Below are 14,739 nucleotides of genomic sequence, written 5' to 3'. Positions count from 1 at the left end.
GTACAAATGTTTCTTCTTCTATGTGTCTTCCCGACGGCTGTATATTTCGTGCGACTTCGGATTTAGTCTCTCCATTCAGCCGCAAGCTCCTGCTTGTCGCAACCAACCATCTCTTGGCCGGCATCGAAGGATGTCACAGAGAAAAGAATGCTATGCTGGTTCTTTTCGTATTTTCAGACTTAGGTGAGGCTAGACACTGTACCCTAAACATCCAGTAAGGCCAACTACTTTAGTTGTAAGTGAACGCAAATTAACGTCACTCATTCCACAATGCACTGAAAGGTCTATTAATTAGGCTAATGCAGCCTACTCTAACTCACAATGTTCTGTACTAGGAGTAAATTTCGTCATGTCGTCGCCCCGTTCTCCCCCGTGTCGCTCGAACGTGTGACAGCAAGGGAACGGAACAAAAAGTCTGAATTTGAGATTTCATCCTCACAAAGAGCTTCATCAGCAAGGAATCCGCACGAGCGCTGTAGATAAACACCGACGTTTGTCAGTTTAAGCGGAGACGCGTGAAATAAAATAGCGAATTTGGTCCACATTTTCGATTGGTAATTTTATTTTTGTTGTCGCAACACACAGGTCCTCATTTGTCTCACCATGAAAAATTGTAGTGAAAAATGCGGTAGAAATTTAGAACAGGGCGTTTTTTTATGAGTGGTTGTAGAAAATTGAGAGCGTGTTTTGCTTCTGTTATCCCGGTGCATCGTGAATCCCATCGGAATTCATAGATGATGCACAGCTTAGTGAAGAGGATAGATCAGATCTTCTGCTGGTTGTTATGCTGCATTTCCCTGACCAAAAGGAAGTGCCTGTGAGGGAGTAAACTTCACACCTAATTTTTCCAGCCATCGTTTCTTCTGGAATAAACATATCATAATTTCTTCGGCACATGGCAATAAATGACAGCGGATTGATTCTCTTCGTGCCCAATGAATCGTTAGACGTTGCGAGTGCAGGAAAACTCCTGTTTTTTCTATGTACAAGCGCAATAGTTTTTGAAATATTATTTTTTTCCACGGAACGGTTTAAGGTTGAGTTTTCAGGATGCATACTACAGTTTAACTTTTAGTTGCCTGAGTGTTGTGCTTATAAAAAATAACCAACAGCTCCATTGCTCGCAACAGGGCTTTGTGAGCGTGCTTAAAAATAGCGCGCACTTTATCTTTAAGCGTTTAAACTTCATCGAATGTCTTAACAAGATTATTAATTATAGCCAGCTGGATGAAAATAAAAATAAGTTCCAAAGTAAGCTAAAAAAATAAATAAAGATGGTTTGGTTCAAGGGGTGTAACGTCCCAAAGCGACTAAGGCTATGAGAGACGCCGTAGTGGAGGGCTCCGGAATTTCAACCACCTGGGGTTCTTTAACGTGCACTGACATCGCACAGTACACGGGCCTCTAGAATTTCTCCTCCAAAGAAATTCAACCGCCGCGGCCGGGATCAAACCAGCGTCTTCCGGTTCAGCAGCCGAGCACCATAACCGCTCAGCCACCGCGGCGGCTTAAAGAAATAAAGATTTTAAATTTAGGTTGCGTCAAATGTATAACAAACGAAAATAGTCGCAATTGCTGTGCTCCCCCGAGCGGTTGTGTTAAATAAATGGTTTTGTCCTTACTATCCCAGACAGCGATGAAATGCAGCCTTAAGACAGCGTTCGCGCAGCTTAGAAGGGTATAGAGGGATATAAGTAAGTAGAACTGCTTTTATGCCAGGCGGTAAACACGGCGTTCGCTTTCAATCGCCTGCCGCATTCGCCTCTACGCAGACAGACATAAAGTAGTGTGTTGAACTAAGGGAAAGAAGTAAACATAATAGCGCCCAGCCCACGCCGCCTAAGGCACGACAGACTGAAATCAATATAAGATATTGAGAGTAACTAAAATTTCGTTGAGAAAAAAATAAAAAAGGGGAGGGGTATCCATCATCAACATTCCACAGCCAACACAGGAGCCCCAGTTCAGCGGAATTTATTTCAAAATTGGAACTATCTAACCGTAATGAGATATTTTCCTTGATTTTCTTGATTAACTATTCATGATGGCTGAAATAACATTCATTTCGCAGTGTTTCATGCTGAAGACATGATTCCTTGAATATATTGACTGGCAATTCTTCATTTCAAGCTCCGGGCGCTATGCTTGTAGGGCATCTTCAGACTTCAGACTTCAGACTTTATTTCAGCATCAGACGAAACACAGTCTGATGCAGGGACAGAAGCTAAAGGCTAATGGTGCCTGACGAGGCCTCTGACCCTACACAGCTCACAGCGGTACAGATACAACAAGCATCTGCTCACATACTAGAGTCCGTAAAAACTAGTGAAAGAAAATTAGGAAATGATTTGTAATAACTAGGCGTCTTAATTCTTTTAAATCACGTTTGCTATTTGTGAATTACATGTCATAGCGAATCTCCTTGCACTGCTTGTATTGACCATTGCTGCTTTCTGTTTAGTGCGCAAGATTATATGTCATAGACGTGCCGACAAGTTATGCTTGCAACTTGTGTTTTGTGAGTGTCGTCATGTGTACATTCAGCTGAAATGTGTAGGCAAATCTAATTACAGCTTTTATATTTCGTCTTATTTTTTACTGTACGGAGGCAAACAGACAAACGGGTGGGCAGGCAGGCAGGCAGGCAGGCAATTCAAGGCACACAAACTCCCTTTGTCTTCGCATGACCCCGGTCACTGTCTAAACGATCATTTCATGCTGTTCCATGCCTTATGCGACACATGACAGCTGACGGCGGTTTTCTGCCTTGCCAGGTCCGTTCACCGCATTGAGGCCTCCTAATTATCTCAGGTTCGGAGAGGCACCGTCCCGGTGGAGGGAATTGACGCCCCGCACAAAAGGAGAATGTGGGTAAGGGCCCTCTTGTCCTGCCTTCTCCTCCAGCTCCACCCGCTAATCTCTAACAAAGGCAGCTGACATTTCGAACCATGTAGATATAGCAGCGTGCTTTAAGAGTGCTCTTGCCAATATTCTAGAGGCATCAAAGGTCAAATATCAACCCTATTAAGGTTATCAGGAACAGCCTGCCTTCGCAAGTGGCAGCGGGTAAACCAGCCTCGCCTCGTTTCGTCCTCACATCTACAGTCTTTGCCAAAAGTAAACGGGCTACATGGTTCGCTTCTCATTCGTATAGTACAGCCCTCACGGGTTCCGTTAAGTTGAAAAAGTTCTTTGAAGGGAAGGACACGGGTTCTCAATGCCATACAAATATTTAGAGCTTGAGGGCTGGCAATATAGATTTAATACACAACTGAGAAGCAAACCGCGCAGCCTGGTTACTTTTTCCAAAGATTGTACATACAATTATGGAGCGGGCTAGTGACGGCACAAGTGTGGCAGGCACTTATACCGCGGTCCTCTCTATCTTTAGAACACACCAGCAGACTAAGGATGCCCGCAGCATCGTCCAAGAAAAAGGTAGAATGGTCGGCAAAGTTGTGAACATCTTCTATGTTCTCAAAGAGGCTGAATCCTATATCAGGCAGATAATGCGGCGATAAGCAACGACGTGAATGATTTCTCGCTTAAACCGTATTTATAACTAAGTCGTCGCGTTTTCTTGATTCGTAAACTGGGCACATCCATTGTGTTTTCAGCTGAAAGTTTCTTTTATTATTAATGCATGCTTTTTCGGTGAAATTCAATTGTGAAAATTTAAAAATAATCCGTTCTTAGTGCGTTCTACATTGCGCTGCGTGTTCAAAATGTGTATACACTCTTGGCTCTACTATTCGAATGAGAAGCAATCCATTCAGCCTGATTGCTTTTGGAAAAAACTGAACATTTTCGCCCCTCAATTTCTTATCAGCCATTCCCGTATTTTACTGCGTTAAGCACTATATTTTCATTGACAATTTATATCATGTGCGATACGGACTTTGTCTTTTGTGCCTACATGAGGGATCCGCAAGCTTATCATTGTGGCTTCCTCTCGCTGTCCTCTTCAGCTTTCTATTCATCCGCTTACTGCAGCAAAGGGAGAGAGATTTCCACACACGAGCAACTGAGCAATATCGCAGGCGATCCGGCAGTCTTTAGAGGTGTGCTAATGGTCGTGTGCGCAAAATTGCAGCATAAAGTAGTTAAAACTACAAACAATAAATACCCTTTTATACCCTGAGGCAGTAAACATTGCTTAAAAAAAAACAAACGAAGCGATGTAGTCGAATTCGCCGCGACTCCGATAGGCGTAAGCATCACGCGACGAGGTAAAAATTATTTATCTGTCATAAATAAGGTGTCCAGGTCTATTTCGCGTTATTACTCAGAAATTTCAGCATCTGCGAGAACACGCTGAAAAGTTGGGCCAATCACCACAATACTAAGTGAAAGCACAAATAGAACACGAGCGTGCTACTGCGTGAACAAGACGATAAGCCCTGTGACTTGCAGAACGAGTTTTGGCTGAGAAAAATAGATGCTTCGTGATCTCCTGAGGTCATTGCGTTTATTGTGCAGAAAACTGAAAAATCAGCGCCGAGAAGACAATGAGCTCACCCCAAAGAGAGTTTGGGCGTTCCTTTCCAGCTAACCCTCAAGCGAAAACAAGCGTTTTGCCTCACGAATCGTCTCTACGGCCCAGATACCGGGGGCTTTCGTGCCTTTTATCTCTCTATCTGGAATCACTGTCACATGCGCGGCACTGGTAGTGGCCCGTTGAGCGCCACTCGACAGGCCAGTGTGCTTTCCTTTTCTTCCTTCTTGGAAACTCTTACATCCTCACTTAACAGCGCGAGGTTCCCATGAGGATGAGGGCGCCCTCAAGGGGGTGACTCCTGATGATTCTGGTCATGTCATTGTGTAGACACTTGTCCGTTATAGCACTGAATTTATATTAGCAGACATCTGTGAGTATAATCCAACCTTTCCTTCTTCCTTTGCAGTGCTACATGCAGGCAAAAATACTCCTCGGAGTTCTCTGTCTACGAATCGTCATCTCTGACAGACTTTCGGTTTGTGAGAACAAAGGCAGCACAGACGAGGAACCTTTACGTATCAAAAACTGCACATTGAGCCACTTGAATGACATGGTTGATGTCAGCTGCGTCGTCATCACAGAAATTCAGTCGTCATTCGGCCGTCAGGCTGCAGTAATCAGGGGAGCCGCTACATACCGACCAAAGTTCTTGGAGGAGAACGTTCTTCATGATGGAAATGAATTTCTCTCAATCCGCAAACTTAGTTTTGAATGCTGTTACCAATATCCACTGAAGAAAGGATCAGATGAAGTGAAATTTAATTTGAAACTTTTCCTCCAGATTATTCAGTTTGGTGAGCCATTGAGGGCCTTTTTAATTGAACTGATTGACCGAAATGAAGGGCGGTACATCATCGATATATATGCATCATCATCAGCGAGTAAAGCCAAACAAAGGAGAATAAAAGGAGACAGTAATCATATGTACAGCTTCTGTAAAATATATGCACACTCATTTGAGGGAAATACGTCACGTGTATGGCATGATACAAGTCAGGTATTTCCAAGAGGGACCGAAGACCTATCATACGCATTACGTGAAAAGTTTGTACTGGGAATCACTAAACGTATTATATTTTATGCCTGTTCTTTCATGCCCGTTCCCAAAAACGTAAGGAAATCGGCAAGAGTGCATCAAGTCAAGACTCAAGCTATAATCTTTAGCCGATTTACACGCGACGTGCATTTGCCGGTGTACAACTTCAGCAACATTTACTTTCTGGGCTCCAAACTAAACTCCACTTCACACGACATTTTTTCAATCCGTACTTTCGAGCGCCTAAAAATGGAAGATGAAGCACTGAAGCCCGAAGATTATATTCCATCCAGCCCTTTTTTCATCGGTAAACCTTCTCTTAAATCACTGACATGGGACGGAAGGAACCTGTATTGTCTTCTGGATCACGAATTGTGCACTCTACCTGCACTCGAAGACCTCAGTTTGGAAATGTGTTCTCTCAGGGCTATGTACGGCTCACCATTTTTCTGCCTCAGCCAGCTCAAGACCCTCGAACTGTACAACAACGAATTGACCACCCTGTCCGCTGAAAATTTTGAGGGACTGAGCAGTCTGAAGAAACTCACTTTAACAAAAAACATGATCGTCATTAGCAGTCCTGCTACTGTATTTTCCCCGTTGCTCAGCCTAGACATCCTGCATTTGGGAGAGAACAAAGTTGAAATCCTATTTCCGGAAATTTTCATTAGCCTGAACGTGAGCACTTTGTCGCTGTCATCTAACCTGATTTCAAACTGGTCGCAGCCAATCTTCTCCCGCATGGCAAGGCTGGAAGACCTGCAGCTGGACAGCAACAAGATTAGAGTTTTGGACGACACTATGTACAAGGACGTTGCCGATCTCCCTTCAATAAACATTTGCAATAACCCTTGGGACTGCACAAACTGCAGCATTAGAAATGTGGAACGCCTTTTGTTCCGACCGCATAAACAGGTTTGCTGTGAAAATTGTGTCGCTTGCAGGGGTGATAAAGGGCCTGTGGCAAATACCCCTGTAATAAGTGCACTTCCAAGCAGAGAAGCATGCCGTCTCCCCGACTATTACGTCATCATTGGGGTGCCTGTCATTCTGGTGGTTCTTGTGGGCTCGGTGACCGGGTACGCCATGTATGTTAATAGATGGTACATCCGTTATTTTGCCCTATTACTTCGTGTCAAGGTCCAGGGATATCGACGACTGAAATCCGGGGAACGGTTTCTCTGGGACGCCTTCATTTCGTACCATAACTCGGACGCGGAATGGGTGCGTGAGAACGTGGTACCGACGCTGGAGTCCTCCGCCCTTAAATTCCGCGTATGCATCGGTGAGCGCGACTTCATTCCTGGCATGCCAATTGTAGAAAATGTTTATCGTGCCATAGCACACAGTCGAAAATCGCTGTTTGTGCTCAGTCGGGAATTCTGCGCCAGCCGCTGGTGCACATTCGAACTGACCCTGGCGCAGCACCGGCTTTTCGAGTCGGACCGTGAGAATCAGATGGTGTTTATCCTGCGAGAGGAAATCGCAGAATCCGAAATGTGTTCTCTACTGAAGTATTTGACCAAAACCAGGACATATATTCAAGTCCCCACCGTGGAGTCCGACATCGGTGTGAAAGAATTCTTCTGGTTACAATTGCGAGCTGCCTTGGAATTCTGACTCTACGGTTCGGCTGCAGTGTTCTGAGGCGGAGGTGTGTGGACTTTTCTTAAACCTACAATTTTTTTATCCTGCATTAAACTATTTTCCTCCTGCTCTGCATTACAATTCACTGAATAGGCTGCATCACTGCTAGTGCCTCCTTTCCTTGAGTTATGTTTCTACGCCCGTAATCTCCATTAGGAGGAAGAATACCTTCGGAGAAGATATCGTTCATAAGGTAATTTGGACTCAAGATCACCGCCTGTCGCTCAGTCCATCCCAGAGCGTGTTTTGAAGCAGAAGTTTACACGAACACCCAGCTTACGTTCAGAAATCTTCTCATATTGTCGCACCGGGCCGCTTTACCCGCTTTTGGGGGTAGCACCCCGCCACTACTGCTAAGTCGAACGGTTGGTAGCGCGTCACAGGGAGCTCAGTCAATCATTCCCTTTCTTTTTAAGTCACGCATGATGGCGACGCTCTACTCTGAATGTTCAAAGCCAGGCGCCGCGTGATGGTAGCGAATGGAAATCGAAGCGCTTGTTCAGAGATAATGGTAATGAGTATCATTCCAGGCTGCAAAATTGTCACGCCTCAGCAGTGACAGAACCGCACCACTCCAAAACCCACGGGCGCCACGCCAACAACCACCTTTATTGCCTTCTATCTCCCATCTCCCTTCTCCCGCCGCCGCCGCTCTCCCCCATGATGATGATCACTAGGCGATCCGCTAGCGCCCTCTCGTTGCATCCCCCGGAACTAGTCCCTCCGCCGACACACTGTCCTAACGGGTCTCTGCCCCTCCCCCCCCCCCCCTCAATGCGTGAATTGGTCGGTGAGTCTCGTGCCTCCGAGTGGTATAGTGTGAGCTGGTCAGCATGGGCAATGCCGTGGCGGCGCCCAGTTGTGGGGTCCTTCAGAATAAAGTTATTGTCCCCTGTGCACCTAGCCACTCGGTAAGGGCCTGCGCGCCGTGGAGCAAGCTTGGCTGATATGCCCTTGGCAGCGTCGCTGATGGTGTGGCGGTCGAGGAGAACCAGGTCACCCTGCTGAATTGTGACTTGCTTGCGGTGCTTGTCGCAACAGGACTTCTGTTTTTGTCTGGCGGCTGCCTAGTGCGTCTTAGTGAAGGAAAGAGCTTCGTGAAGGCAGCGACTTATCTCAGCTGCGAAAGCATTGTACTCTGTTGCAGGTGGTTCAGCGTCCTGTTTGCAGTCTGTTGGCTCCCATGGGGTTCGAAGCTCGCGGCCGTAACAGAGGAAGGCAGGAGTGTAACCCGTGACTACACTTTCAGCTGTGCCTAGGGCCAAAGCAATCTCTGGGATATTCTGATCCCAGTCTCTGTGGTTGGTGCAATAGGCCCGGAGGCACTCCTTCACTGTGCCATTATGGCGCTCCACCATTTGTCCGGCAGGTGTGTAGGGCACAGTGTGTCGATCTTTTATGCCCCAATGCTTCAGGAGGCCACGCCACACTGTGCTCACGAAAGGTTTCCCGTTGTCTGTGGATATTGCTAGAGGAGTTCCGGGCCGGCAACAAACTTGAACCATGCAGTCCAGAATATTTTTGCTCGTCGCCGCACGCAGAGGAAATAGCTCAATAAACTTTGTGAATTTGTCAGTCACAACAAGCAGATACTTGTGGTGCCGTGGCGAAGGGGGCAGTGGCCCGACTATGTCCACACTGAGTTCTTCCATGGGAGCAGTGGCCCATTGGCTGCTCATGAGGCCTTCAGGCTTCTGACGACGGGCCTTTGTACGTTGGCATACCTCACAACATCGCACGTGCTTGGACACATCAGCTCGGATACCCAGCGAGACAAAGCGGCTTGACAGTCGATTTAGTGTTTTGTAGAAGCCAGCATGGCCACTTGTAGGATGATCATGTGCCATCTTGAGGGCAAGCTGCCGCAGGTGGGCCGGGAGCCAAGGCACCTTCTTGTTCCCCCTGTTCTGAACGAGCAATCCGTTTGCGTCGAGCTCTGTCACCTCTGCCAGGTCCTGCAGGAGACGTTGGTGTGGTTCCTTGTCAGGAAGCCCTCTGCCCTGCAAAACATCCTTATGCTTTGGAAGCAGGGGGTCTTTTCCTTGGTTGTCAATCAGCTACTGGGTATCACTAAGAACGGAAATGTCTTCTGGTGCAGAGAGCCCTGCTGTTGTCTCAAAGCTGATCTGGGAGTCGCTTTCTGGAGTAGCGATCGGGAAGAGCGTTTCAGGGAGGCTAGGGCTTGGAATGTCTGCCCGGGGAAGAGGCGCCCTGCTGAGAGCACCGGCAGGAATGTTAGCGAGCCCCCTTCTGTGCTTGATTTTGCACTTGAACCCTTGAAGCCGGAGCACCCAGCGTCTGACTCTTGGCGAAGCCTGGTTAGTGGTGAACATCCATGCCAGTGAGGAGTGGTCGCAGTGCACCTCAAACTCGGTAAACTCCAGATAGGGTCTGAATTTGTGCACTGCCCAAACCACTGCAAGACACTCCCACTCTTGTACAGTGTAATGCTTCTCGGCCTCTGTCAGCACTCGACTGATGAATGAGACCGGTCGCAGCTGGTTGTCGGGACCTGCCTGTAGAAGCACGGCCGCAATATCTGTTCCACTGGCGTCTGTTTCGACAATGAAGGGCCGATTCAAGTCCGGAAGGCTTGTCACCACATCGTGGGCCAACAATCCCTTCAATGTGGCAAATGCTTCTTCCTGTTCAGCGTTCCAAGCCCAGCACTGGCTTTTCTTCAGGAGATCAGTAAGAGGCCGGACAAAAATTGAGAACTGAGGGATGAAGCTCCGGTAGTAGCCTGCTAACCCCAGGAATGCTTGTAGCTGCTTGATTGTGTTTGGACGAGGGTAGTCCAGTACAGCTACTACTTTCTCTTCATCTGGTCGGCACTGTCCTGGGGAGATTACGTGGCCCAGGAACTTAAGTGACTGACGGCACACTTGAATCTTGTTAAGGTTAATGGTAAGACCTGCAGAGCTGATACGTCGCAGCACTTCATGGACATGTGTGACATGGCTCTCTAGGGTCTCGGAATACACCAGAACTTCGTCCAAGAAGGCCATGGCATACACATGGTTTATGCCATCCAAAACCCTGTCCATCAATGTTTGGAATGTGGCTGGACCACCTGCCACACCGAACGGCATTCTAGTGAATTCAAATGTTCCCTGGTGGCATATGAATGCAGTCTTCGCAATATCCTCACCCCGGATAGGTATCTGGAAAACCCTTGGGACAGGTCCAAGCTTGAAAACCACTGGGCTCGACCAAGTTGTGCTAGCAGCCAGTCTGTCCTCGGCATGAGATAGGCAGGCACCTTGGTACGCGTGTTGAGTGGGCGGTAGTCAATTGCGAGGCGATAGCCCCCAGATTTCTTCGCCACGAGCACAGGAGCACTGGTCCATTGGCTTGTGCTGCGGCGTATGAGGCCTTGTTGGAGCATATCCTCAATGCAGCTTTCAATTATCTTCTGCTTCTTCGCATTCACTGGTCGCAGTTTGCAGCGAACTGGCACGCTGTCTCCAGTGTAAATGCGATGTTCAGCAAGAGTGGTGCAGCCAGGAGTCGTGGTAAAAATTGGCTTAAAGATCTTTAGCACCCTCTCCACGCTTGTGGCCAAACATGTGGTCATGTTGCCCGAGTGATTGTCATTTGTGAGCACTGTATGTTCCACACTGGCAGCGAGGGAGGCTTGTTCTGCAAAGAGCCTGTCCAAACAGTAAGATCCTGCCTCAAGCAAGGGCTCTCTCACCACCACCATCTCGGCCTTGACAAAGGGCACAATGCATTGTGGCCCCGTCCCCACCGTCCATCCTCCTAGTGCCACATGTATAGAAATGCCAGCCACCGTCAGAATGTCCCTTCCCAACACGATGTCCCTGCAGAGACCTGGGACACACAAGAACCGCTGCCTGCGACAGCTGGCCGCCCACTTAATTTTGCATCTGAGCGCTGCGGTGAACTGGGACCAACCTGTTGCCAGACGCAGTGTTCGCCTCTCTCTCTTGTGCTTGGCCCCAGTAGCTTCTGCAGCCAGCTGCCATCGCCCTCAGCCCCAGTAGGCTAACACTGGAACCCGTGTCCAGCAGTGCCTGGAATGTAGTTGATCCTATCCGGACATCCAAGAGGGGCTCCCTCCTACCTGCTGTACTTGCCACTAGCAGTGCACTGTCGTAGACGCCCGCCGGGGCAGCGTCTACTGGCGTCCGTTTCCTGGGCACTGGCCTTGAAAATGGCCTGACCGCCCGCAGCGGTAGCAAACTGGTGGTCCGGTTCGGCGTCCAGTCGCGCAGTCGCGAGCAACGGGGCCCACTCCTCCGCAGCGTAGGCACCGAGTCCGTCCCTTGTATGCCCGCTGGGGCCGAGGCGGGGGCAGAACAGCGGGTACTGTAGGTAGCGCTGGCATTACTTGGGAGTGTAGCTGATCCCTGTGGAAGGATGGCTGGATGGCCGCGGGGTGAAGTGGTCACTGGTATGCGGGTGACGTTGGGGCGGGCTGGTATACAGCCGCGGCTGCCGACTGGTACGCGGTCGAGGGTGCCGCCGTCAGAGCAGGCTGCAGCGCTGGAACGCCGAGTGCGGCTGAGGCTGGCCGGAAGGCCACGTCCCTGGCCACTTGGTTGCTCGGGGGAGGAGGTGGCCTATACTGCAGTCGACGCCAAGCCCGATCCCTTAGGCTGTCGGCTGCCTTCGCCAGCTCCGCAAGGTTAGCGAACTGCATGCCCTCCACCAGTTCTTGCAGCTGTGGGCGCATTTTTCGGAGAACACGGGCCACCTTTTCAGAGTCTAGTACGTCGCCGCCGATCCGCTCGTAGTAAGCCGATATGGTATAAATAAATTCCTTCAAATTCTCCTGCGGGTGCTGCGTCCTGCTGTCGAGTTCCTCCTTCAGGCGGCGTTTGGCGTCGATGGAGGCGAATTCCGCGCTGAATGCGAGCACAAATTCGTCCCAAGTGGCGTACGGTCCCGCGAAACGCCACCACAGCTTTGCACTACCATCTAGTGCGGCAGGCACAACCTGAGTGAGTCTTTTGTCTGCGGCGGCGCCGTTTATCAGGCAAAAGTTCTCGAGGCGTTCAAGGAATTCTTCGTGCGTCTGGAGATCATTAAAGCCCGTGAATCTCGGCAGCTGCGAGGCAATCCGCGGCACAGCATCACTAGGCGGATGTACCGCAGCCATCGCCGTCACAGCCGCCACAGCCTCCTGTGAACCGGAGGCGCCGGAAGGCACAGGTGCCGCCATTAGGCGCTCCCGAACAAGCGCGGCAACGCTCTCCCGCTGCAGCGCAGATCCGTCCGTCTCGCTCACCAAGAGCTGCACTACATCCTCAAGAACGGCGATGGAGTTCATGTTGCTGTTGAATCCCGGCTGAGCCCCCACTTGTCACGCCTCAGCAGTGACAGAACCGCACCCCTCCCAAACACACGGGCGCCACGCCAACAACAACCTTTATTGCCTTCTCCTATCTCCCATCTCCCGTCTCCCGCCGCCGCCGCTTTTCCTCATGATGATGATCACTAGGCGATCCGCTAGCGCCCTCTCGTTTCATCCCCCGGAACTAGTCCCTCCACCACCACACTGTCCTAACAAAATGTTATGCCACAGCAGGTGTTGAATAAGAGTGTCATTTGACATTTATTCCTCGCTAAAACTATGTTCACGCAAACACAAATTGGTACTTTCCACCAGATACAGTGAACGCTTCCTCATATGCCGGTACATTTCCTGGGTAGCTTTACATAACAGTAAGAAAGCTAAGCCCACTTGAGAAAGTCTCATTAGAGACAAAATAATTTCACGTTTTGCAATAATAAGGGAAGCACATTACAGAAGGGTATATGCTTGGGCTTGTTGGTTCATAACTACAAGGTGAAAAACGTAGCGCAAAGAGACGAGGACACAGAAAGACGGACACCACACGGCGCTAACTTCCAACAATGGTTTATTTCAGAAAGAAAGGTGGTTTTATAACAACATCACGACCAACACGCCGTCAAACCATGAGCTAGCAAAGCGTATCAGCCAGATATGCGAGCTCTTTCGCCATCAAAGATACAGAGGGGGTAATAACACAATCATCTTTCAGAAGTGATATCCATTCCACTTCTATGATTTCTCGTGTCAACCGGTTATTGTGCACTTTTAAAACCATGCATTGTTCAAGAAGCGGTATGCAGTGACACGACCGGCAGTGGGCTGACAACCCTTTTCCACGCATATCATCTGCGTCACGCCCATGCTCTCGAAGCCTATCATTCAGGCATCTGCCAGTTTGCCCTACATACTGCTTGCCACAGGAAAGAGGAATTTGATAAATGACATTTTCAATACAATTGACAAACTTTTTCCTATGTTTTTTCGTACAACCAACACCCTTTTTAGATTTTTTGAAATGTTTCGTACACAGACGACTCAACTTCTTAGGCGCCGAAAAAACCACTCTAGCTCCCGAACGTTGCGCTATTTTTTTGAGATTATGGGAAAACTTATGAAAATAAGTTTCTATCTGGTAAGCGTATCTGGTAAGCGTATCTGGTTCTAGTAAGCGTATCTGGCTGATACGCTTTGCTAGGTCATGGTTTGACGGCGTGTTGGTCGTGATGTTGTTATAAAACCACCTTTCTTTCTGAAATAAACCATTGTTGGAAGTTAGCGCCGTGTGGTGTCCGTCTTTCTGTGTCCTCGTCTCTTTGCGCTACGTTTTTCACCTTGCAGTTATGAACCAACAATCCCAAGCATATACCCTTCTGAAATATATTTCTAGTACAACGGGCCCTTTTATGTGTTCTGTGGATACTTCGACTGTCATAGCCATCATTGCTGTTGCAACCAGTCGCGCTAGGACATTCTCGTTTTGCTGCCGGAATAATCTTCTACCAGATGAGGTGAAGCGTCTCTTCGGTGGGTTTATCCCTTCACGAGGACATGGCGTCAGAGTGTGCAAGATTCTGAAGGCTGAGTCGTTTCGACAAGTTCGTCTCTACAAGGAATTTTTGCATCTTCTTGTTCACCAAAGGTTGAGCCAATCCACAGCAAAGAACAAGCTTCGAGAGTGCCAGCGGCTTGTCAGTCAGACTACGGACTTCGTTTGGCAGCGACAACTTAGCTATCTCAGAAGTCAGCTTGGCAACAAGCCATCTTCACCCCGGTATGTCATCCATACCCCGCAAGGACTGGATCTTCCTGACCATGTGAAATCTGTTCTATCGTTGGGTCCTAAGTTTGCTCTGGAGCCAAGTACGTCTTCAGCGGAGCGGCTCACGTTCGTTCACCAGATTTCCCGAATCGTCCCTGAACAAGAGGCTGACCGGTGTGTTTCGGCAGGCGTCGATACCTTGGTGAGATGCAAGTGGCAGCCTTCCAGACTTCCTGTAAATCGTGTTAAGTCTTATCTCGAGCAGCATTCATTGTGCCTCCTTCCTGCGGATAAAGAAGGAGGGTTTGCTGTGTTTCTGTCTGGTATGTTTAATGAAAAAGCGTGCGAAGCTCTGTCCTCCGCTTTTAACTGCTATCCAACTGTAAACATTTTAAAGAAAAAAGCTGAAGCGAAGAAACTGTACAAAAAGTTAGACCTTGGTTCTGTTTTGAAAAGAATTACGGATTGTAATAAGG

At 48.7% G+C, this 14,739-nt stretch overlaps 1 protein-coding gene across 1 annotated transcript; it reads left to right on the top strand.

Moving 5' to 3' along the window:
* The first annotated feature begins 4,910 nt into the window (after window positions 1-4,910).
* LOC149328301 (toll-like receptor 6) lies at window positions 4,911-7,154 on the top strand. The gene has a single exon (XM_089562145.1). It carries the CDS (start codon window positions 4,911-4,913, stop codon window positions 7,152-7,154), a length of 2,244 nt encoding a protein of 747 aa, XP_089418271.1.
* The last annotated feature ends 7,585 nt before the right edge of the window (window positions 7,155-14,739 follow it).

The sequence above is a fragment of the Amblyomma mixtum genome, chromosome 9, assembly GCF_055824585.1.
Source record: "Amblyomma mixtum isolate Tamu chromosome 9, ASM5582458v1, whole genome shotgun sequence".
Classification (NCBI taxonomy): domain Eukaryota; kingdom Metazoa; phylum Arthropoda; class Arachnida; order Ixodida; family Ixodidae; genus Amblyomma; species Amblyomma mixtum.
Note: the sequence above shows the minus strand (reverse complement) of the source record. Positions and strands in the feature narration are given on the sequence as shown.